The following is a 25,871-nucleotide window of genomic DNA, read 5'->3' on the forward strand; positions in this document are numbered from 1 at the left end:
GTTGTATACGACATACATGTACTTTGATAATATATTTACTTTGAACTTTGAAAGAGAAAGGTGGCATCTAGCATTGGCCACCAGATAGTTACTCCCAATATGGATGACTCTGGTCTTCAGAAAACTAACAGGTGCAAATACAAGAAAGCTTTGCTCAGATGTACATCCCCTCACACGGACTTGCGGGAGAACTTTCTTTCTTGTTCTATCTTTTGATTAAGTTTTAAAACACGTATACATAGCAGTCATAATAGTACAAAGAGAGTGGGATTACATTATTGGTAATTAACACATGTTGATATAAGCTATTAGCAACACCAATATAGTTCACCTCCTAAGCTCTTAATATAAACATGATATAAAGAAATAAAAAGAGTAAAAAAACAAAGAAAAAAACCCCAAATTGAAAAATCAAAAACAAGGTAAACTAAACAAATCTGGGCTGATTTTTTTTTTACATCAGATACAATCATTAATGTCGTCAATTCCTCTCCTCTACCTATATTTAAGGTTAACACAAAGGAATCAGAAAAGGTCAAATTAATTTCTATGAAAACACTGAATAAATGGCCTCCAAGTTTCTTCAAATTTAACCGAGGGAACTGGAGAACTACTTCACAGTACGGAACACGGGACTTGGTGACTGGGAAAACATATTGAAGGAGAGGGGGAGGGGATGCTTTGTTTCTGTTTAGAGAAATGGCAAAGAACTAGAAGAACCATTATTACTGTTGATTATTTATTTCTACACTACAGAGTAGGCTCCTCTGGCACTTCACGCTGAGCATCCCCAGCTCCTAAAGGCAATTAACGCTAATCTAATCAAGGAAAAATTCACAATGACCCATTGGACTGTGGGAGGAAACCAGAGGACCTGGAGAAAACCCGGAAACTCCACAGGGAGGACGTGTAAAAACTCCTTCCAGAACAGCAGCAGAAGTGAACTCCAAACTCCGGAATGTTCGGACTGTAATAGCGTTGCACTAACTGCTACCCTGCCACGGTGCCCCCAACCCCTCGCCAGCGGCCATTAACCCAACTAGGCCAGCCACATAGTTATACGATCAAGCCCAAGGCCGAAATCTCTGCTGCATGACCCCAACTTCACAGGTTACTTCTTACCTGCCTGTACGTATGCAGCTGCAAAACCCCTCAAGTAGCTCAGTCCCACTTATAGAAGAGTACAGCACAGTTGTATGGTGTACCACATACAATGACCCATTGGCCCACTATGTTGTGCAAGTGTTTTACACTCCTCTAATATCAAGCTAATCCTTCCCTCCTACATAACCCTCCATTACTTTCATCCACATGCCTATCTAAGGGCCTTGTACATCTCCCCAATTCATCTGCCTCAACCACCACACAGCAGTGCATTCCACTGTGTAAAATCGTACCTCTGACATCCACCCCTACATACTCCTCCAATCACCTTGAAGTTATGCCCTCTCATATTATCCATTTCTGTCCTGGGAAAAGTCTCTGGTTGTCTATACGATCTATACCTCTTATCACCTTGTACACCTCCATCAAGACATCTCTCATCCTCCTTCACTCCACAGAGAAGAGGTAGTACAAGGGTGACCAGAAACAAACTCAATATTCTTTGCACAGAGAATGGTGTGTACATGGAACACCCTGCCAGAGGTAAAGATAGAGGCAGATACATTAACTCTTAGATAGGCACACGGATGACAGAAAAACTGAGGGCTACAGAGGGTCGGGTTAGATCAAACTTAGAATAGGTTAAAAAGTCAGCACGACATCATGAGCCAAGTGCCTGCACTGTGCTGTACTGTTCTATGTTACAGATATCACCCAGTGGGAGCTTGGGTGTCAGGGTCCCAGTTAGTGAGAAGCAGTGTGGAGTACGGCAGCATGGGAACTAACGACCCACTGAGCAGGGGCCTGTTGAGTGGAAGGACAGAGCAATAGCTCAGAAACTAGAAATTATTTGTTTAACTCAATTCCAGGCCCTGCCTGTATCAGTAGTACATACAATTTTTTGAACCTGAATGAAGATCAGTGATAGAGATATCAGTGATCTTCACTCAGGTTCGAGAGTCTATGACCTCAGTGATAGAGGGACCTGCATGGTGTGTTGCCTCCCAGGTGCCAGGGAATGGGATGTCTCAGATCGGGTGCAGAGTGTTGTGAAGGGAGAGGGTAAACAGCCAGAAGTCTTGGTACACGTTGGTACCAATGACTTAGGTAGAAAAAGGGAGGAAGTTCTGAAGAAAGAATTCAGGGAGCTGGGTAGAAAGATGAAAGGCGGGACCTCTGGGATAGTAATCTCAGGATTGCTGCCTGTGCCACGTGCTAGCGAGTGCAAGGATAGCATGCTCAGGCATATTAATGTGTGGCTGAGAGACTGGTGTAGGGGGCAGGGCTTCAGATTCCTGGATCATTGGGGCCTCTTCTGGGGGAGGTACGACCTGTACAAAAAGGACAGGTCACACCTGAACCCAAAGGGGGTCTGATATCCCAGCAGGCACATTTAATAGAGCTGTTAGGGAGGGTTTAAACTAATCTGACAGGGGGATGGGAACTGGAGTGGTGCAGTTAAATCAGAAAGCAACAAATAATGGACGACGAAGGGTCTCGGCCTGGAACGTTGACAGTACTTCTTCCTATATTGCTTGAATTTCCAGCATCTGCAGAGTTTCTCGTGTTTACGTTGTTAACTACTGGACTGAGAGTGTTGTATTTGAATGCATGCAGCATAAGGAATAAAATGGACGATCTTGAATTCAGCTACTGATTGGCAAGTATGATGTTGTGTCCATCTCTGAGACTTGGCTAAAGGATGGCTGCTATTGGGAGCTGAACGTCCAAAGATATACGGTGTATCGGAAAGATAGGTTAGTAGGCAGAGGGGGTGGTGTGGCCCTGTGTATAAGAACTGATATTAAATCACTGGAAAGAGATGACATAGGATTGGAAAGTGTAGAGTCTTTATGGGTTGAGTTAAGGGTAAAAGGACCCTAATGGCAGGCCTCCAAACAGCAGCCGGGATGTGGATTACAAATTACAGCAGGAGATGGAAAAGGTGTGTCAGAAAGGCAATGTCATGATAATTGTTGGGGATTTTAACATGAAAGTGGATTGGGAAAACTAGGTCAGTACTGGACCTCAAGAGAGAATTTGTAGAATGCCTAAGGGATGGCTTTTTAGAACAGCTTGTTGTTGAGCCCTCTAGGGGATCGGCTATGCTGGATTGGGTGATGTGCAATGATCCAGATGTATAAAGAGCCTAAGGTTAAGGAACCCTCAGGGAACAGTGATCACAGTATGGTTAAGTTCACATTGAAATTTGAGAAGGAGAAAATAAAATCCAATGAGTCAGTATTTCAGTGGAATCAAGGAAATTACAATGGCATAAGAGGAACTGGCCGAAGTTGACTGGAAAGGGACATCTGTAGGAAGGACAGCAGAGCAGCAATGGCTGGAGTTTCTGTGAAAAATGAGAGTGCAAGACAGATATATTCCGAATAAGAAGAAATTTTCAAAGGGAAGAAGGACACTATTGTGACTGACAAGTGAAGTCGGAGCCAAAGTAAAAACAAAAGAGAGGGCATACAAGGAAGCCAGAGCTAGTGGGAAGATAGAGGATTGGGAAGCTTTTAAAAACTTGCAGAAGGAAACTAAGAAGATCATTCGGAAAGAAAAGATTAATTATGAGAGGAAGCTGGCGATTAATATCAAAGAAGATACCAGAAGCTTTTTTAAATATATAAAGGCTAAAAGAAAGTCAAGGGTAGATATAGGACAAATGCAAAATGAGAGACAGAGATGGCAAAGGAACTGAATGTGTATTTTGTATCAGTCTTCACAGTGGAAAACATCTGCAGTATACTGGACATTAAAGAGCGTCAGGGAAGTGAAGTTTGTGCAATGAAAATTAGAACTGAGAAGGTGCTCAGGAAGCTTAATGGTCTGAGGGTGGATAAATCTCCTGGACCTGATGGAATGCATCCTTGGGTTCTGATGAAAGCAGCTGGAGAGATTGTGGAGGCATTAACAATGATCTTTCAAGAATCGATAGATTCTGGCATTGTACCGGATGAATGGAAAATTGCAAATGTTACTCCGCTATTTAAGAAGGGTGGGAGGCAGCAGAAAGGAAACTATAGACCTGTTAGCCTGACATTACTGGTTGGGAAGTAGTTGGAATCGATTGTTAGGGATGAGATTACGGAATACCTGGAGGCACATGACAAGATAGACAAAAGCCAGCATGGTTTCCTGAAAGGAAAATCCTGCCTGACAAACCTACTGCAATTCTTTGGGGAAATTACAAGCAGGGTAGACAAAGAAGATGCAGTAGACTTGGTGTATTTGGATTTTTAGAAGACCTTTGACAAGGTGTGGCACATGAGGCTGCTTAGCAAGATACGAGGCCATGGAATTACTGTAAAGTTACTGGAGAGGGTAGAGTATTGGCTGGTTGGCAGAGAACTGAGTGGGAATAAAAGGATCCTATTCTGGCTGGCTGCCGGTTACCAGTCGAGTTCCACAGGGGTCGGTGTTGGGATTGCTGCTTTTTACAATGTATGTCAATGATTTGGACTATGGGGTTAATGGATCTGAGGCTAAAAATGCCGATGAAACAAAGAGATGAACCAAGAGGGTAGTGTTGAGGAAACAGAGAGCCTGCAGAGAGATTTAGATAGTTCAGGGGAATGGACAAAGAAGTGGCAAATGAAATACAATGTTGGAAAGTGTACGGTCATGCACTTTGGTGGAAGAAATAAACGGGCAGACTATTACTTAGACGGGGAGAGAATTCAAAATGCAGAGATGCAAAGGGATTTAGGAGTTGATGTGCAAGATTCCCTAAAGATTAATCTACAGGTTGAGTTGGTTGTGAAGAAGGCAAATGCAATGTCGGCATTCATATCTAGAGGTATACAATATAAGAGCCGGGATGTGATGTTGAGGCTCTATAAGGCCTCTAGAAACCTACACTTGGAGTATTGTGGGCTCCTTGTTTTAGAAAGGACATGCTGACATTGAAGAGGGTTCAGAGAAGATTCACGAGAATGATTCCAGAAATGAAAGGGTTACTGTATGAGGAACGTCTGGTAACTCGGACTGTATTCCCTGGAGTTCAGGAGAATGGGGCGGCGGGGGGGGGGAAGATATCATGGAAACATTTTGAATGTTGAAAGGCCTGAACAGCTTAGATATGTTAAATTACTTCCCATGGTAGGGGGTTCTAGGACAAGGGGGCATGACTTCAGGATTGAAGGACGTCCTCTTAGAACTGAGATGCGGAGAAATTACTTTAGTTTATAGGGTGATAAATCTGTGGAATTTGTTGCCACGAATGGCTGTGGAGGCCAAGTCACTGGGTGTATTTAAGACAGAGATAGAAACATAGAAAACCTATTGCACAATACAGGCCCTTTGGCAGACAAAGTTGTGCCAAACATGGCCCTACCTTAGAAATTACTAGGCTTACCCATAGATTTTTCTAAGCTCCATGCACCTATCCAAAAGTCTCTTAAAAGACCCTATCGTATCTGCCTCCGTCACCGTTGCCGACAACCCATTCCACACACACCTCTCTCTGAGTGGAAAGCTTACCCCATGACATCTCCTCTGTACCTACTCACCAGCACCTTAAACCACTGTCCTCTTGTGGCATTTCAGCCCTGGGAAAAAGCCTCTGACTATCCACACGACTAATGCTCATCATCTTAAACACCTCTACCAGGTCACCTCTCGTCTTCCGTCGCTCCAAGGAGAAAAGGCCGAGTTCAATCAACCTGTTTTCATAAGACACGCTCTTCAATCCAGGCAACATCCTTGTAAATCTCCTCTGCACCCTTTCTATGGCTTCCGCAAGCTTCCTGTAGTGAGGCGACCAGAACTGAGCACAGTACTCCAAGTGTGGTCTGACCAGGGTCCCATATAGCTGCAACATTACCTCAGCTCCTAAATTCAATTCCAAGATTAATGAAGTCTCATACACCATACTCCTTAACTACAATCAACCTGCACAGCTGCTTTGAGTGTCCTACGGACTCGGACCCCAAGATCCCTCTGATCCTCCACACTACCAAGATTCTTACCATTAATACTATATTCTGCCATCATAGTTGACCTACCAAAATGAAACACTTCACACTTATCTGGGTTGAACTCCATCAGCTACTTCTCAGCCCAGTTTTGCATCCTATCAATATCCCACTGTAACCTCTGACAGCCCTCCAAACTATCCATAACACCTCCAACCTTTGTGTCATCAGCAAACTTACTAACCCATCCCTCCACCTCCTCATCCAGGTCATTTATAAAAATCACGAAGAGTAAGGGTTGCAGAACAGATCCCTGAGGTACACAACTGGTCACCGACCTCCATGCAGAATATGACCCATTTCTTTGCCTTCTGTAGGCAAGGCAGTTCTGGATCCACAAAGCAAAGTCCCCTTGGATCCCATGCCTCCTTACTTTCTCAATAAGCCTTGCATGGGGTACCTTATCAAATGCCTTGCTAAAATCCATGTACACTATATCTACTGCTCTTCTTTCATCAATGTGTTTAGTCACATCCTCAAAAAATTCAATCAGCTTGTAAGGCACGACCTGCCTTTGACAAAGCCATGCTGACTATTCCTAATCATATTATACCTTTCCAAAAGTTCATAAATCCTGCCTCTCAAGATCTTCTCCATCAACTTACCAATCATTGAAGTACGACTCACTGGTCTATAATTTCGTGGGCTACCTCTATCCGTTTCTTGTATAAAGGAACAACATTCACAACCCTCCAATCCTCTGGAACCTCTCCCATCCCCATTGGTGATACAAAGATCATCACCAGAGGTTCTGCAATCTCCTCCCTTGCCTCCCACAGTAGCCTGGGGTACATCTCATCCGGTCCCAGTGACTTATCCAACTTGATGCGTTCCAAAAGCTCCCTTTCTTAATATCTACATGCTCAAGCTTTTCAGTCTGCTGCAAGTCATCACTACAATCACCACGGTCCTTTTCCATAGTGAATACTGAAGCAAAGTATTCATTAAGTACTTCTGCTATTTCCTCCAGTTCCATACAAACTTTCCCACTGTCACACTCGATAGGTCCTATTCTTTCATGTCCTATCCTCTTGCTATTCACATACTTGTAGAATGTCTTGGGTTTTTCCTTAATCTTGCCCGCCAAGGTTTTCTCATGGCCCCTTCTGGCTCTCCTAATTTCATTCTTAAGCTCCTTCCTGCTAGCCTTATAATCTTCTAAATCTCTAACATTACCCAGCTCTCTGAACCTTTTGTAAGCTTTTCTTTTCTTTTTGATTAGATTTATTACAGCCTTTGTACACCACGGTTCATGTACCCTACCATAACTTCCCTGTCTCATTGGAAGGTATCCATGCAGAACTCCACACAAATATCCGCTGAACATTTGCCACATTTCTTCTGTACTTTCCCGAGAACATCTGTTCCCAATTTAAGCTTCCAATTTCCTGCCTGATAGCCAAGTAATTCCCCTTACTCCAATTAAACGCTTTTCTAACTTGTCTGTTCCTATCCCTCTCCAATGCTATTGTAAAGGAGATAGAATTATGATCACTATCTCCAAAATGCTCTCCCACTGAGAGATCTGACACCTGACCAGGTTCATTTCCCAATACCAAATTAAGTACAGCCTCTCCTCTTGTAGGCTTATCTACATACTGTGTCAGGAAACCTTCCTGAACACACCTAACAAACTCCACCCCATCTAAACCCCTTGCTCTGGGGAGATGCCAATTGATATTTGGGAAATTGAAATCTCCCATCACAACAACTCAGTTATTATTACACTTTACCAAGATCTGTTTCCCTATCTGCTCCTCAATATCCTTGTTACTATTGAGCGGCCTGTAAAACACACCCAGTAAAGTTATTGACCCCTTCCTGTTCCTAACCTCCACCCAGAGATTCCGTAGACAATCCCTCTATGACGTCCACCTTTTCTGCAGCCATGACACTATCTCTGATCAACAGTGCCACGCCCCCACCTCTTTTGCCTCCCTCCCTGTCCTTTCTGAAACATCTAAAACCCAGCACTTGAAGTAACCATTCCTGTCCCTGAGCCTCTGTAATGGCCACCACATCATAGCTCCAAGTACTGATCCACGTCATAAGCTCATCCGCTTTGTTCACAACACTCCTTACATTAAAATAGACACATCTTAAACTGTCGGTCTGAGCTCATCCCTTCTCTATCATGTGCCCGTCCTCCCTCACACAGTCTCCAAGCTTTCTCTATTTGTGAGCCAACCACTTCTTCCCCAGTCTCTTTGATTTGGTTCTCACCCCACAACAATTCTGGTTTAAAGTCTCCCCAGGAGCCTTAGCAAACCTCCCCGCCAGGATATTGGTCCCCCAGGGATTCAAGTGCAACCCGTCCTCTTTGTACAGGTCACACCTGCCCCAAAAGAGGTCCGAATGATCCAGAAATTTGAATCCCTGCCCCCTGCTCCAATCCCTCAGCCACACATTTATCCTCCACTTCATTCTATTCCTATTCTCACTGTCACGTGGCAGAGGCAGTAATCCCGAGATCACTACCTTTGCGATCCTGCTTCTTAACTTCCTTCCTAACTCCCTGTACTCTTTTTACAGGACCTCTTCACTTTTCTTACCTACGTCATTGGTACCAATATGTACCACGACCTCTAGCTGTTCTCCCTCCCACTGCAGGATATCATGGACGATTTATGAAACATCCTGGACCCTGGCACCTGCTAGGCAAACTACCATCCGAGTTTCTTTGCTGCATCCACAGAATCGTCCGTCTGACCCCCAACTATAGAGTCCCCTATCACTATTGCCTTCCTCTTCCTGTCCCTACCCTTCTGAGCCACAGGGCCAGACCCTGTGTCAGAGGCATGGGCACTGTTGCTTCACTCAGGTCGGCTGTTCCCCCTCAAACAGGAGCACTTACTGTTAAGGGGGGCAACCACAGAGGTACTCTCTAGTACCTAACTCTTCCCCTTCCCTCTCCAGACTGTTATCCACTTGCCTGTCTCCCGTGGCCCTGGTGTGACCACCTGCCTATAACTCCAAGATAGATAGGTTCTTGATTAGTCAGGGCATCAAAGGGTATAGGGAGAAGGCAGGGGAGTAGGGATGACTGGAAGAATTGGATCAGCCATGATTGAATGGTAGACTCAATGGCCAAATGGCCTACTTCTGCCCCTATACCTTATGGTCTTATGATCTAAATGAGTTGGCAACACACATAGAATAGTTAATGACATTGTTCTTACCAGGGCCCAGAGTGCTGCCTTCAGCTGCTTTACACCATCCCATTTATCCAGCGCAGGTGAACGCACCACATAACTCAAGTCAGGAACAATGCTCTGAAAAATAAAACATTCGGCAGTATCCAGTAAAGTTCCAGTCCTTCAAGATTCAAATTTGTCACATACTCATCAAAACATACAGTGAAATGTGTTGTTTGCGTTAACAACCAACACAGTCTGAGGATGTGCTGGGGGCAGCCTGCAAGTGTCCCCATTCCAACGCTAATATAGCATGGCCACATTGTTCAGCAGGAAAACACACAACCCAACAGGCAGCAAAACGAGAGTACAGCCCATTGTTCAAACACTCCCACAGCCTGGGGAAGAGCTTGCCTAGCACTCTGTCTGCCTCAGACTAGACACATGTTGGAAAAAATTCAAACCAGGCAGAAAACATTTGGGAAATTAACAAAAGCAAAATATTCTGGAAACACACAGCAGCCTTTTATGGGAAGAAAAACAAAACAGTGAACATCAGAAGTGGCTTAATGACCTGTATCATTACCCTGTTTCTCATTAATTAGAGACTGTGATAATTAGAGACGGTTCTGCACGGTTGTCACAGCCGGGGATGGGGGTTGGGGGGGGGGGGGGTGCAGTGGGAATAAGCTCTAGCGTGGCTGAGTGGTCTAAGGCGCTGGATTTAGGCTCCAGTCTCTTTGGAGGCGTGGGTTCGAATCCCAACGCTGCCAGTGGGATATTTTCTGTTCAGCACAGCTTTGTGGGCCGAAGTGCCTACATTGAGCTGTAGGTTTTCTATGTTTCTAAGTTTAAATGCCTCAAACAGCTTCTGACAACCAAGTCCAGCTCCTGGCCTTCACACGTAGCTTAGCTACTGAGCCCGGCGTTTCTACTGACAAAGGTGGGTTACTGGCAGCTTCCAACCAGTCCCTTGGGCAGATGGGGCTCGTCAGCCATGGTTGACAACTCACTTAGGAGAATGAAAACCCTAATGGGGAAGGCTTGAGGAGTAAACCCTAAAGAAAAATCTGGAACTGGAGTCCCTAAAGCAAACTAATGTTGAGTTCAATGCTGACCAGCAACTCCTGCAACACTGCTGGTACCAAGCTATCGGTCTCTGCCATTCCTTTAGATTCATCAGCAGCAAGGAGAGGGGAAGCCTGCTTTGTGGGCAACAGCTCGCTCTCCATATCGTACTGCCCTGGCTTGTGTATCATGTAGACAGATAGGATGCAACAGCCATGGTTGACTCTGACCAAACAGTGGGCCTCAACTAGGCTGTGTGAAATGCTCAGAAATGACACTATTTCTATTTTTATTTCAGATAAACGTTAAGAACACTCAAATCAGGCAAAATCTGTAAGTAACACACACAAAATTCTGGAGCAACTCAGAAGGTCAGGCAGCATCTGCAGAGGGGAAATCAAGAGTTGACATTTCGGGCCAAGACGTTTACCCCACCCCCACCCCCGGATGTTAGTTCATGCTCAGTCCTTCCACATTTTGTAAGCGTCGCTCAAGATTTGCACCATCTGCAGAATCGCTTGTGTACCTGAATGAGGCGATAGGGTTATTGGTTCAGAACACTTGCATGTGCCATTGTTTGCTGTTTGTAATCACTGTAATTGTAGCCATGAGGATGCATCGCATTTATCATTTTGAAAGAGTTGTACAAAGATTTTCTAACCTGGGTCTCTAGTAAATGACAGCCTGTTTTATGATGCACCAACTGGCTGTACAGGTGAACAGGCAGATAAACATAAGGTCGCTGTAACCTAGAAGTAGAAAATCAGGTTTACAATAGAGAAATCTTATGAGTTAATGCTCCACAATTCAAACTCCATATTGAATCTGCAAATATACAATTAGTTTTTGAATCTAATTTTGAGAGACAAACAGGAAAACTTGCATGTCTTATATCATATTTCAACATATTTCAAAATTATAAAACAAAAGTTTTTAAGTGCAATTGTTGCTTTATTTTGGAGACTATGATGTACACAAGTTGTTCAAATATAAAGCTGATGTGACATGTTCAGTGTCAAGTAACCTCACTACTTTGCTAGCTTTAATTTTTGCTCATGATACACTTCTGACACCCAGTGGCCAAAGTTTGTAACTGCACAAAACCGATTTTACAATCGATTTTTTACGCATTGCAGAAACAGGTCCTTCAGCCCAACAAGAATCTGCCAACCACTAAGCGCTCGCCCACCTTAACCTAAACTGCTATGACTTTTTAAATTCTCCCCGTTTTCCCACCAACTTCTTAGTAGATTCAGCATTTCACTAAAAACTTTGATAAACTTGTATAGATACACAGTGGATGATGGCTTGGTATGGAAACAAAGCCCAGCCGACATACAGAAAGTGATGGATACAGCCCAGTCCATCGCAGGCAAATACCTCCCCACCATTGAGCACATCTACTCAGAGAGCACTGCCACAAAAAAGCAGCATCCATCGTTGAAGAGCCCCACCAGCCAAGCCATGCTTGCTTCTTTTACTCATACTATCAGACCCCACCAGGTTCAGCAACAGTTATTATCTACAACCATTAGGCTCCTGAATCAATGTGGATAACTTCACTCACAACTCTGAACTGATTCTACAACCTACAGACTTGAGGGCTCTTTACAAATTCTCAGTTGATCTTCTTTTACACATTGGTTTTGTAGATGTACAGCTTTTCATAAATTCTATCGTTTTTTTTTCCTTGTAAACGCCTGTAAGAAAATGAATCTAAGGTGACTACAGTATACATACTTAGAACTTTGGACTCTGAACTAACCGTCTCCAGACTAGACTACTGACACACACTAGGGGCAAATTACAGGAGGAAAGTTACCTTGTAATCGATGTCTTTGGGGAGGAAACCCGCAGGAAGAAGTGCTAACTTCTTTGGAGGTCAGGGTTAAATGCAGTTGGCTGGAACAGCCTGTGCCAGGTTTTGATCAACCAGATGTGAAAATTTAATCAAACGACAGCCAGTGTTTAAAGCGGTGATTATATAAAAAGCCTAATCCACATCCATTGTATGCAATCTTTGTAGACCACATTAGTAATGTCAGCAAATTCCACACAAAGAAGAGCAGAGAATACGGTGGAAAACAAAGTGACAAGAGACGTAGAGTGCCCAATCTATGGAGAATCAGAGACTTTCCCCCAGGTGGGTGGGGGGGGGGGGGGAGAAAGGTGACTGGAGGCAAGTATAGGGGGAATGGTGTCAGAAGTAGGTTTTTGTTTTAAATCAGAGTGGTGGGTGCATGGAGTGTCCTGCCAGGAGTGGTGTAGAGGTAGATACATTAGGGGCATTTGAGAGATATGGATGATAGAAAAATGGAGAGCAATGCGGGAGATTATATAGGTTATAGTAATCTTGGAGTAGGTTAAAAGGTTGGCACAACATCATGAACTGAAGGGCCTTAACTCTGCTGTAGTGTTCAATGTCCTATAACAAATCAAACAATTACTTTCACATGCAACTTTCTCTTTCATGGTAACTTATTATTTAGATATTATAATGCAAGAACCAGAGTACTGAGAGGTGATTAAAGAACTTTAACAGTGGGCTTTGTGCAAGCAATGACTGTTAAGACACGCTCTCCCAGCCCCTCACCTGTGGTTAGTGCGGCGCACATAGTTCTCTCCATCAGCTGGTTTGCGGTATGTAGTGAGTGCCTCGTTTAGCTTTTCTTCAATCAGATCCACATATTTCAGGTTGTATTCCTGAAGATACAGAAGTTCTTTACAACGCTGATACAATGCTCTATGTCCTATTCATCTTTGAACTATGACATGCCCAGGGCATTCATACTGATTTACTCCAATATTGGGTACTTTACCAGTGTCCCTGATCGTACGGCTTTATAGGTCAAAGACAAAGCCTAGTCTATTGAATTCTTAATTTTCACATGGCCTTTATTTACCACAGGAGCACTGATTGCCTGCCTGCTGTGAATCAATTCATTGTACCTTAATTGCAACAGGCCTATGTTTCTAGAATCATGAAATTTCCATTTACCAGTTGACAGATAGCTCTAACGTTGCCCCTATTACAGTAGGTAACTTTGCATCTGGTTGCATCAAGCTGTGCATACGCCTGGGTATATAAACTCCAATATCCCTATGCCCTGCGTGCTCGCACAGATGGATATGGCCACGTCATAGAGAGCTGCTCCACTTAGCTGCATCAACTGTCCTGGGTAAGATTCTTTACTTAGAAGCATATTTCTGAACACAAATCAATCTGATTGGAAAGGTCAGGTGTGGGCTGGCTCGAGCCAGCAGGGCCTGGGCCCGAGAGCAAGAATCGAGCCAATGTTTGGCCGAATTAAGGTCAGTGTTGGGGCTGGAGGCAAGGGACAGGCCGGTACTTAACTTGCTGCATGGTGCGATTTACTCATCTCTGTGCTGTGGACTGCAACTAATGGGCTTCCTAGGCTAGCTACAGTGACAATTGGCTTTGTGGCTGCGAATTTAAGCAAATTTTAGCTCTGAATGTTGTTTGCTTACTTCTTGTTTGCACAAAATTGCTTTTTTTTTGTACGGTGAGTGTTTAATGGTCTTTTTTAATGGGCTCCATTATGTATTTTTTGTATCGTGGCTGTGCATGCAAGGTATCCCAGAAATACAGATGAACTGAAACAGTTCTGTATGCAAGAATGGTCTACAATTCCTCGCCGTTGTGCAAGTCTGATCAGCAGCTACAGAAAATGCTTGCTGGAGGTTATTGCTGCTAATGGAGGTTCTATCAATTATTGAATACGAGGATTCACATACTTTTTCCAGCCTGGACTGTGAATGATTAAACAATATGAACAAAAAAGACGTGAAAAGTACAATTGTTTGCGAGTGTTATTAGTTAAAGCAGATTGAGTTTGTCTATTATTGTGACTTAGATGAAGATCAGAACACGTTATGAGTAATTAATGCAGAAAACCAGGTAACTGCAAAGGGTTCACAATTTTTTTTCTTGCAGTTGTATATAGTATATATACTCTAAAAACAAATGCACTTTGATCAGACCAAAATCTTCCTCCAAGAGTGAAAGGCAAGGACAACATTCAAATATCTCCGGATGCCAAGGACAGTGAGGGATGGAAGCAGATGGTAGATAGAGGGAATTAAAAGCAGCTTTTTACCATTTCAGAATACAGAAATTGTCGGGACTAATTAAAAACAAAATTAGGAAGACAAAGAAGGGACATTAAATATCACTGGCAGGCACGATTAAGGAAAACCTTTAGTGGAGATGCAGAGAAAGGGCCTATTACGGACCAAAAGGGTAATATCTGTGCATGGTGCCACAGGATAAAGGCAGTCTATATCTCGTGGCACCACACATACATCATAACATACAGAGGAATGTGTTGTTCGCATTAACAACCAACACAACCTAAGGATGTGCTGGAGGCACCAGAGCACAAAAGGTCATTTGAAAAATACAACACTGTGCAAAAGTCTAGCTAGGGTGCCTAGACCTTTGCACAGTACTGTAGTAATTTTATGTATTATTCTGTACTGCTGCCACAAAAGAAAAACTGTTTTTACAATGTGAGAGTGATGATAAACCTAATTCTGATATGGGATAATTCTGATATGCTATTGTGGACTGAGAGAGGGAAGGGGGCAGGGAGAGGGAAATCATTGTTGGGGAAAGGGGTCGCGAAGCAACAGAAAGACATTCTGTAAGGATCAATAAACCGTTTGGAATCAAATAACCTTGCCTGGTGCCACAGGGCTGGGTGTGGCTGTACTATGCCACCCCTGCCCCCGTATTCCTTCTCTGCCAACTGCCACACGTCCCACCCGCAGTGCTCCATTCTCGCCATTCCCAACATCCTCTGCTCCTGCCAGATTTTCATACTCCCTGCTCCACATTTATTTTTATATATTTGACATCCCAAACCTGTTCTACCATTCAACAAGATAATGGCTGATCTATATCAATGCAATTTCTGTTATATCCTCATTTTCCATTATTGCTTTAAAGCCCCCCAAAAATATATGGATCTCAGTTTGAATGTAGTAATTGGACCTCCACAGCCACCTGAGAAACAGAATTCCAAATATTTACCATATGAAACAACTTTTCCTCACCTTAGTCCTAGTCTATGCTTCCTTCCCGTGTATCTCTGACGATTTAGGTTGAGTACTTCACAGAGGGCAATGAACACGAGACAAAACCATACCATTATTGTATTCTCTGATATGTATTGCTTCTGTTTACTCACCATACTAAAGCTGAAGTATCCATACACAATGCTGTACATGGTATGGAAACTGCACCATGGCAGACAGACAAGAGAAAATCTGCAGATGCTACAAATCCGAGCAACACACACAAAATGCTGGAGGAACTCAGCAGGGACTTGGTTCCTCCAGCATTTTGTGTGTTTTGCTGAGGTGGACAGGAAGGCTCTATGAGTAGTCAAAACTGCCCAAAAACATCATCAGCACTATCCTAGCTGCCATCGAGATCAAGGATATATAAACAGAAAGGTGCCGGAAAAGGGCTAGTGGCATCATGAAGGATCCCACACATCCTGCTCACAGACTGTTTGTCCCACTCTCACCAGGGAGGAGACGATGTAGCATCCACACCAGAAACACCAGACTCAAAAGTAACCCCTCAAGCAGTAAGGCTGATCAACACCTCCACACCCCCAACCACAACTACTTTATCACTTCCTGTCAGCCACCTTTAATACAGGCACTCCTGTGCCTGGTGTCGCTTCACGCACGTACAATCAATGTACAGTTGCAAGGAAAAGTTTATGAACCCTTTGCAATTACCTGGGTTTTCTGCATTAATTACTCATAAAATAGTCTGATCTTCATCTAAGTCACATTAATAGACAAACACAATCTGCCTAAATAATGCACAAACAATTGTACTTCTTCTCACCATTTAAACAATCACAGTCTAGGTTCAAAAAAGTATGTGAACCTTTGGGGGTAAAGCCTTCTACAAAAGCTACTTGCAGTCGGGTGTTCCAATCAATGAGATGAGATTGGAGGTGTGGGTTGGAGAGGTGCCCTGCCTATAAAAAAGACACACATTGTCAAGATACTGACACAGCCTGCTCTCCTCAAGAAAGGTCTTTTTTTGTGCACTATGCCTCAAACAAAACAACTTTCAGAGGACCTTAGGATTGTAGAGATGCATGAAGCTGGAAAAGGCTACAAAAGCATTTCTAAAGACCTGAGTGTTCATCAGTCCACAGTAAGAGAAACTGCCTACAAATGGAGGGAACTCAGTACTGTTGCTTCTCTCCCTAGGAGTGGGCATCCTGCAAAGATCACACCGAAAGCACCAACGTGCAATGCTGAAGGATGTGATAGAGAACCCAACGGTACCAGCCAAAGTCATGCACAACTCTGCTCACAAGTCCACTGGAAGAGTAACACTGAACAAGAATGGTGCTCATGGAAGGACACCGCAGGAGGAAACCACTGAAACAAAAACACTGCTGCATGTCACAAGTTTGCAAAAGACCACCTGGATGCTCCACAACACTTCTGGGTCAATGTTCTGTGGACAGATGAGAAAAAGTTGAACTTTCTGGCAGAAATACATACCATATGTTTGGAGGGAAAAGAGCACTGCACACCCACACCAAAATCTCATCCCAACTGTGAAGCATGGTGGAACGAGCATCGCGGTTTAGGCCTGCTTTGCTGTCTCATGGCTGGGACAGCTTGCAATCGTTGAGGGAACAATGAATTCAAAATTCTATCTAGACATTTTACAGGATAGCGATGCATCACTTGAAGCTTAATAGAAGTTGGATGATGCAACAAACAATGATCTGAAACACAAGTGCAAGTCAACAACAAAATGGTTTAAAAAAAAGAAAATTTGTATTTTGGAATGGCCAAGTCAGAGTCCAGACTACCCCAATTGAAATGCTGCGGCATGAACTGAAGAGGACTGGTCATGCAAGGTATCCCAGAGATATTGATGAACCTTAACAGTTTTGTATGGAAACACATCTGATCAGTTACAAGAAATGTTTGGTGGAGGTTACTGCTGCTGAAGGAGGCCCTAGCAGTTATTAAATAGAAGGGTTCACATACTTTTTCCAGCCTGGACTGTGAATGATTAAACAATGTGTTCAATAAAGACATGAAAAGCACAATTGTTTGTGTGTTATTAGTTTAGGCAGACTGTGTTGGTCTATTATTATGACTCAGATGAAGATCAGACCACATTTTATGAGTAATTATTACCAAAAACCAGGTAATCACAAATGGTTCACAAACCTTTGCTTGCAACTATTATGTAAGCTATCTAATGGATTTATACTTATTGTTTTTATTACTGTGCTTTTTTTTTACGTTGCATCAGATTTGAAGTAACAATTATTTCATTCTCCTTTACACTTGTATATTGGAAATTCCATTTAACAATCTTGAACAAATATGTGCTGCAAACTGCAGCAAATTGCTTCCTTTGAGTCCAGTCGCAAGACCAAAGATTTTATTGACCACCTGGTAATCAAACATCTTTGAAGAGATTTTGCTCACCTGCTGCCATTTTTCCAACTGTTTGGTAACATAACCCCTCTCATTCAGGTAGGAGAATCCCTTGGGGATGGACAAAAATCTGGGAAAATAAATTGAATTCTATCAGAAACCTAGTTACCAACAAAGTACAAATAATACTGATCAGAAAGTGACTAGAGGATTAGGCTGATTCCTGTCAAGCTTTTATTTTTGTGGTAAAACCTCCTTTGTCACAAGAAGGTGACTATGGTGAAAGAGGGGAAGCAGGGAGGAAGGGAGAGCAAGAAAACAGGGAAAGAGGATCAGTAAGAAATGCAGACAGATGGAAGGAAGGAGGGAGCAAGAGGAAGCAAAAGAGACAGAGAGTGATGGGAGAAACAATGACACAAGAAGAAATAAAGTGACTGAAAAGCTCACAGACAACACAGAAATGGCAGGGAGCCTTTATGGGTATGATCCCTTAGATTAGTTGTAATGTTCAGTTGACATTTCAAAATATTAAATGTTTTTCATTTTGATTACTATGTCTAATTACTTATATTCCATAATTTTCAATATTTGCTTTCCCATTCACCAGTGCATTTTTTAAGGGATTGAAAACAGTACAGAATGGGTTCATAAAGGCATGCATTTACTGTTGGCTGCATTGGAATTTCAGAAAGCATTTGATAAATTCCACCATTAAAGACTAGCTAATAAAACTGAAGCCAGTTGACTTGAGAATCCATTACAGCATGAGCAAAAATCAGTTTAAAACAGAGCGGCGGTAATGTCATTTTCAGATTGGAGCTCGGTTGCAATAGCGATGAAAGCTTACGCGTGTATGAGTATCTTAGAGTAACTGGGGTCATTCTTGTTGGAATAAAGGTCTACAGAAAAGATTTAAAACAATGAGTCAAGGACACAGAAACAGTAATTATAAGCTCCAATTCATTGTCTGAAACAGAATCTTCAAAGAGGAACTGAATTGAAAGATTAGCTTTATTTGTCAGTGAAATGCATAATTTTGCATTAACAACCAACACATTCAGAGGATGTGCATACAAGGTGTCTGCTGTTTTCTTGAATAGGTTCCATGTTTCTTTGTTTTGTGACTGCCTGCGGGATGACAAATCACAGAGTTGTATTTAGTATACATACTTAGATAATAAATGTACTTTGAAACTCAAAGTGTTGCTATGTTTCCGGTGCCAACAAACTAACCCATGTCTTTGGAATGTGGGAGGAAACTGGAGCACCAGGAGGAAATCCACACGGTCACAAGGAGAACTTACTTATAGACAGCAGTGGGAATCGAATTATTATCACTGGCAATATAAAGTGTTACACTAACCACTATGCTACCATATCACCCTGGAGGGTAGCACTGGAGGAGTGTAATTTGCAGGGGAAGGGAGCTGATGGATTTCTTGTACCTGGACTTCATTGGGCTGAAGAGCCTTCTCCTGTGCTGACATTTCTAAGTTTAATATGACAGGGAGAAGCTATGTCAGATTGTTAGGCGTGCAGCCAGTGGAACGCGGAGGAGAGCTGGAACACTGAACAACCACACTCACCGGAGGAGTAAAAGCAATCCTTTGTCTCCAAGGTGGGTTAAAGCTGGCTTCAACTGGATCAGTGCATGTAGGTTAGCCTGGAGGATGAGAAAAAAAGTTTCAAATGGATCAGTGGTAAGAAAGTCGTCATATTTCAGCTCAATTGCAAACTGAATATTGACCACCATTTTGACTGACACTCCAGTCCAGATTATGAGTGGTTTCAGGCCCATACAGCCTGAAATGATGGTGACCAAGATGGCAATTACGTGTTCTTTTTACCATGGCAGGCAATATTTCACGTGCAGAGGAATGTGCAACTGGAAGGCAGATGCAAACTCTCCAACAAAGGATGCATCTCTGACAAAGCAATACTCTGTTTGCAATGTGTGCACTTTGAAACCAATCATCAAGTGCAGAAATGCTTCAACCACAACATTTAAGACTGAAATTTCACCAAGACCATTAGACAAGGGAACAAAATCAGGCCATTTGGCCCATCAAGTCTACTCTATTATTCAATCATGGTTGATTTAGTATCCCTCTCAACCCCATTCTCCTGTCTTCTCTCCATAACCTCTGACACTCTGACTAATCAAGAATCTATCAACCTCTGATTTAAATATATCCAATGACTTGGCCTCCACAGACACCTGTGGCAATGAATGTCAGATTCACTTCCTTCTGGCTAAAGAAATTCCATCTCACCTGTGTTCTGAGGGGAACATTCTTGTATTCTTGTATTCTCTGGCCCTAGACTCCTCGACTATAGGAAACATCCTCTCCACATCCACTCTAACTAGGCCCTTCAATATTAGATAGACAATCTAATCCCAGAAGTAACTTTGCAATAAGCATTGTAAACATTTAGAATAGTTAAAAGAAACTTCTAAAGTTTACCTTCCCCCACCCCCAGTAATTAGTCACCTACTTTAACCCTAATATTCCGACCGTCTAAAATGACAAGGAGCGGTTTCAGCTAAGTGCCATCTTTTATATCAGTGTAGTTCAAATGTGTGACTGCCGTAACTGAGTCTGAAGACAGGATCATGGTTTAAATACTTAGACAGGCCCGTCACAAATTGCCAGCAAACTTGTATTGAAATCAAAAGTCAAGTCAGGATTTTACAGGAACAACTAGTACTCAAATTTAAAGGAAAACAAAATAATTGTTACTCTGGATCCAGTGCAGCATATAAAAAAATAAAAATGCCATAAATACATACATACACTAAATAGTGCACAGGTGTGTCTGTACATAAGGTGACTGACAGGAAATGATAAAGTAGTGGTGGTTGGGGGTGTGGGGGTGGGTTAGTGGGTGGAGGCGTTAATAGCCTTACTGCTTGGGGAAGGTAACTGTTTTTGAGTCTGGTGGTCCTGGTGTGGATGCTACATAGCTGCCTTCCTGATGGGAGTGGGACAGTCCATGAGCAGGGTGGCTGAGATCCTTTATGATACTACTGGACCTCTTCCAGCACTTTTCTGTATAAACGGTATGTCCTTGATAGTGGGTAGGCTGGTCCCAGTGATGCAACAGACAATCCAGAATGGTCACAGAGCAGAGGTGCCGAGAATTGTCCTCAACACTGCCCCCAACCTCGCCAGTTCAAGGTCCCAAATGCCAATTCCAATATCCCTCATTCTATCATTCCACATGGACATGCAAGTGTTGAAGTCTGGGAATCTTGTAAACAAAGTGAATGAAATCCTGAGATGAAGTATTTATCTTTATTTAGAGATGCAGTGTAGTAACACTGCCAGCAACCTATTTAACCCTAGCCTATTCACAGGATAATTTATAATGACCAATTAACCCACTAACCGGTACATCTTTGGACTGTGGGAGAAAACTAGAGCCCTGGAGGAAACCCACATGGTTACGGGGAGAACGTATAGTGCCAGAATTGAACTCCGAACTCCAAGATGTAATAGGATTCCACTTACTGCCACGCTGCCGCGACACCCAAGTATAATAACCTTAAGAGAATATCACACAAAGTGCACTGAACATTCATTTCTACATTCAGTTCCAAGCCTCACCTTGTCCTCACATGCCTCATCCAGGATATCAAGTGCTTCGGAAGAGATAGTTTTATTTTTATCGTGCAGCTGCGTCACTAGTAACTCGATGCCCCAGTTGCTGAAGAACTCCACATTGGCCCGCAGTAAGACACGCAAGTGTTTCGTTGCATACAACCTGCAGTTCTAAAATTGACAGCAGTCAGACCAGTAAAGGTGAGCCACAGGAAGTGTCTCTGGTACAACCTAGACCATCCCTCTCACAAATTAAAGCAAAAATAACTGAAGTCTTGCTGATCTCACTACAATCAGCTTTTGTATAGGACAAGTTTTCAAAGCTACACCACAAACACAGAATTAGAAACTTAATCCTTTTTTTAAACAACTAATTTTGAAGATGCAATCATCACTGAAAGAATTTGCCTTGAAGTCAAGTGTACAGGACCAACTAGTAATGAGAGATTGCAGAAGCTGGAATCTGGAACAATATTCAAATTGCTGGAGAAACTCAGCAGGTCAGGCAGCATCTATGAAGGGAAATGGACAATCGACATTTTGGATTGAGACTCTTCATCAGGACTGAAAGATAGAGGGGAGATAGACAGCATTAAAAGATGGAGGGAAGGGACAAAACCAAAAGCTGGAAGGTGTAAGTGGATCTGAGTAAGGGGGGGGGGGGTGAGGGCAATAGGCAAATGGGGAAGAGGAAGGTGCAAATAATGTCAGAAGCTGCAAGTGATAGGTGGAAGGGACAAGGGACTGAAATTGATGGAATCTGATAGGAAAGGTGGACAATGGAATAAAGGGAGGGAAGCGGGAAGGGGAACCAGTGGGAGGACGGTGTGGGTGATGGGCAGATGGAGAGGGTGGGGGACAGGAAAGGTTAATAATGGGGGCCAGTTGGATCAGAAGGAGAGAGAAAATGGGCAGAGAGTGAGCATTCAATGGAAATATGTGAATTTGACATTCATGCTGCCAGGTTGGAGATGGCCCAGACAAAATAGGAGCGGCTGTTCCTCTAATTTGCATTTAGCCTCAACTGCCTTTCATTAATTAGTCTGTTTACCCCGACTCTTCATGCTTTGAATTATGATCAATTCCCCAATATAATCCTCTGCTGCCTTCCTTTCCACTTGCTCACTTTCATTCCCTGAAACCAAGTTAGGTACCATGGCTCTCTCAGGGTTGAAATATCTAATAGCAGATAGTATGCATTCAAGGTGAGAGAGTGCAATTTCAAAGGGTTTGTGAGGGCAAGTTCTTTTTATACCAAAAGTGTTGGGTGCCTGGCATGGTGGTAAAGGTTAAGAGATGTTTAGATGGATGTGTGGATGTGAGGAAAATGGATGGATCTGGACATTGGTAAGCAGAGGGGAATATTAGGTTGCCATTTGATTACTGATTTAATTGGATTGGCACAACATTGTGCCCATGATATACTGCTCTATGTTCTATCGCATTGAGTTGCTACACAAACAAAATTTTCTCTCAGGAATATATTTTCCAGATTTTTACCCCTTCTACACACTTCGGTAAAGTGACAGATAATACTAAGCAGCGCTTCAGGAATCTGCTTGAATTTTTTCAAGTAGTGACTCCATCCAAAATAAAACTCACCTGACCACTTCAGAGCAAGTAAGAAAAATATAAAAACTGAAATGTCTGCCTTGGTCACTATGGCGTTTAGTTCCCAGGTCACTCTAAAGAGTGATCCAGCTTCCTTCAGCAACATACACAATTCTGGAGGAATTCATTGGGTCAGGCAGCATCTATTGAGAGAAAAAACATCTAAATGTCGACTATCCAACTCTCTTCACAGAAGCTATCTGTCCAGTTGAGTTCCTCCAGCATTATGTATGCTGCTTCAGATTTCCAGCATCTGCAGTATGTAATGTCCCCAGCATTCTTCAATGTCTTTCTGTCACAATGCAAATTGAAACACATTTAAAATGATATTCCTGATCATTTAAGGAAGGAATATACTTTTCATTATTTAGAGATACAGCGTGGACAGGGTTTTCCAGCCCAAGGAGCAGCCTAACCATGGGACAATTAACCTTCTAATCACTATATTTTTGGACTATGAGAGGAAACTGATGCACCCAGAGAAAGCTAGCCATCCGGGAGAACGTACAAAATCTTTACAGACCACACCGGAATTGAACTCTGAACTCTGACACCCCAAGCTGTAACAGCGTCATGCTAATTGCTATGCTACCATGGCACCATGACCAAAATTTTCAAAAATCTTTTCTTACAGAACAAACTCAGGCTGAATAGTCCAAGCTTGGAATAATCATTTGAGGCGTAACTGGAATACGCATGTGTGCAAACTATATTTTCCTGCACTCAGCATAAACATTCGGCCTGACATGGATTTCAAATCTACAAGTGATTGCGATTTTAATACTCAGTCAATTTGCACAGAAGATTAACAACCCAATAAAGACACCAGTCCATTAATTTCATGAGTACTTACATCTGTGGCTGACGAAAGGATTTTGGACAGGATAACCCTGGACAAGCCATCACGGCTGTAGTCTAAAGTGGAAACCGTTAGCTTTAGCACATGGTCGTAGTTCTTCAGAGAACAGAGGCTGAGTAAACTGCAGAAAGGAAGAGATTAAATTTATGACAATTTGCAGGCACAACATTCAATTCTACTCTTTGCACCACTCTACACTCCTTAACAGCACTTTCAACTACAACTTTAATTACCAGCCATTTAATCCTGCTTCAGTTCCTGCCTCTTCTGCTGCAGCAGAAATGACAAATCCCCAAGCAGTTTACAGCACAGTATACTGAGGTCTTTGAGCAGTTTTTGACCTTAGACACTTTTGCAGATCCCAAAACAGCTGAGTCAACTGGCAAATATAAAGTGGAGAGGATGTTTCCTATGGTGGGGGAATCTCGGACCAGAGGGCACAGCCTCAGAATAGAAGGATGTCTCTTTAGAACAGAGATGAGGAGGAATTTCTTCAGCCAAAGGGTGGTAAATCTGTGGAATTCATTGCAATAGATACTGAAGAGGCCAAGTTATTAGGTATTTTTAAAGCAGAGGTTGATAGGTTCTAAATTAGTAAGGACATCAAAGGTTACAGGGCAAAGGCAGAAGAATGGAATTGAGAGGGATAATAAATTAGCCACAATGGAATGCTGGAGCTGATTCAATGAGCCTAATTCTACTCCTATGGTTTATGGACTCATCACCCCATTGTTCAAGGAAAAGAGAAGACAAGTTACAGGCCAGAAAATGCTAATCTGGGATAATCTGATTACAATCAGGTACTCTTGGCACTCCTTTAGAAAAGGAAACAGAGCTATAAGAATTTCTTTGTATTGAACAGAGCAGGGAAGGAGAAAATTGCAATTTGGGGCATGAGGAAGCATTCAATAAAATGCTCTATGGGACGACAAAGAGAATTCATGGGATTAGGCATGGTAGTTTAGCTGCATTTACATTCAGTGAATGGAAAGGTAACAGCATATGGAAAAGCTGCAGATCATCGGGGACCCGAGTCTATTCCACAATCTATTCCAGCTGCTACCATCCGGGAGGTGGTAGTGCAGCCTAAAAGCCAGGACCACCAGGCTCCAGGACAGCTTCTTCCACCAGGACATCAGACTGATGAACTCACTCTGATTTGGGTGTACTCCTATATTACATTGACTTTCCTATTTATTATAAAGTACTATGATTGTACATTGAAATCACGTAAAGATTTTTACTCCTCATGTATGTGAAGGATGTAAGAAAGAAAGTCAATTCAATACAATTATACTAGCATGAGACATTAACAATCTACACCCTAGGCCATTTTATTATGTACACCTGCTTGTTAATGCAGATATCTAATCAGTCAATCACGTGGCAGCAACTCAATGCGTTAAAGCATGCAGACGTGGTCAAGAGGTTCAGAATGGGGAAGAAACGTGATCTAAATGACTTTTGGTACCAGACAGGATGGTGTGAGTATCCCAGAAGCTGCTGATCTCCCGGGATTTTCAAGCACAGAGTTTACAGAAAATGGTGCGAAAAACCAAAAAAACATAGCAACACTTCTGTGGCAAAAAATCCTTGTTAATGAGAGAGCTCATCAGAGAATGGCCAGACTGGTTCAAGCTGACTAGAAGGCACCAGCAAGTCAAATAAGGAGTCATGAGGTTACTTAAGAAGCTATGAGTCTGTGGTATTGCAGGTTGAATCTGTGGTGAGGAAGGCAAATGCAATGCTAGTATTCATTTCAAGAGGACTAGAATATAAAAGCAAAGATGTAATGTTGACTTTATAAAGCGTTGTTCACTTATAAGGCTTTTTTGGAATCACTACCCTAAAGCACCAAGGTTGTACAGCACAGAAACGACCTTTGGTATATCGTGTCCACACCATCTAAACTTTGCCTCCATTCTACACATCCTTCTATGCTTTCCCAATTTAACTGCCTATCTCACATCTGCTGGGAATAAGTTCCTTTTCCCAAGACCCCACCCAACTTTCACAAAATGCCGGAGGTACTCAGGTCAGGCAGCATCTAATAAATGGC

General features: G+C 42.7%; 1 protein-coding gene and 1 non-coding gene across 5 annotated transcripts in view; one reads left to right on the forward strand and one right to left on the reverse strand.

Annotated features, from left to right (window-relative positions):
- rictora (RPTOR independent companion of MTOR, complex 2 a) overlaps positions 1-25,871 on the reverse strand; it is a 202,564-nt gene that overhangs the window by 37,860 nt on the left and 138,833 nt on the right. For all 4 annotated transcript variants that reach the window (XM_059974241.1, XM_059974240.1, XM_059974242.1 and 1 more), the window contains 7 exons: positions 23,807-23,933; positions 21,349-21,513; positions 19,327-19,403; positions 17,792-17,870; positions 12,879-12,988; positions 10,947-11,034; positions 9,263-9,355 (listed from right to left, as the gene is read on the reverse strand). In XM_059974241.1, the coding sequence (XP_059830224.1) occupies positions 9,263-9,355; positions 10,947-11,034; positions 12,879-12,988; positions 17,792-17,870; positions 19,327-19,403; positions 21,349-21,513; positions 23,807-23,933 (739 nt within the window). The remainder of the gene's footprint in view (positions 1-9,262; positions 9,356-10,946; positions 11,035-12,878; positions 12,989-17,791; positions 17,871-19,326; positions 19,404-21,348; positions 21,514-23,806; positions 23,934-25,871) is intronic.
- Positions 9,906-9,990, forward strand: trnal-uag (transfer RNA leucine (anticodon UAG)). Its single transcript has one exon. It is a non-coding gene; the product is annotated as a tRNA-Leu (tRNA).

This window comes from Hypanus sabinus, chromosome 7 (assembly GCF_030144855.1).
Source record: "Hypanus sabinus isolate sHypSab1 chromosome 7, sHypSab1.hap1, whole genome shotgun sequence".
Classification (NCBI taxonomy): Eukaryota; Metazoa; Chordata; class Chondrichthyes; order Myliobatiformes; family Dasyatidae; genus Hypanus; species Hypanus sabinus.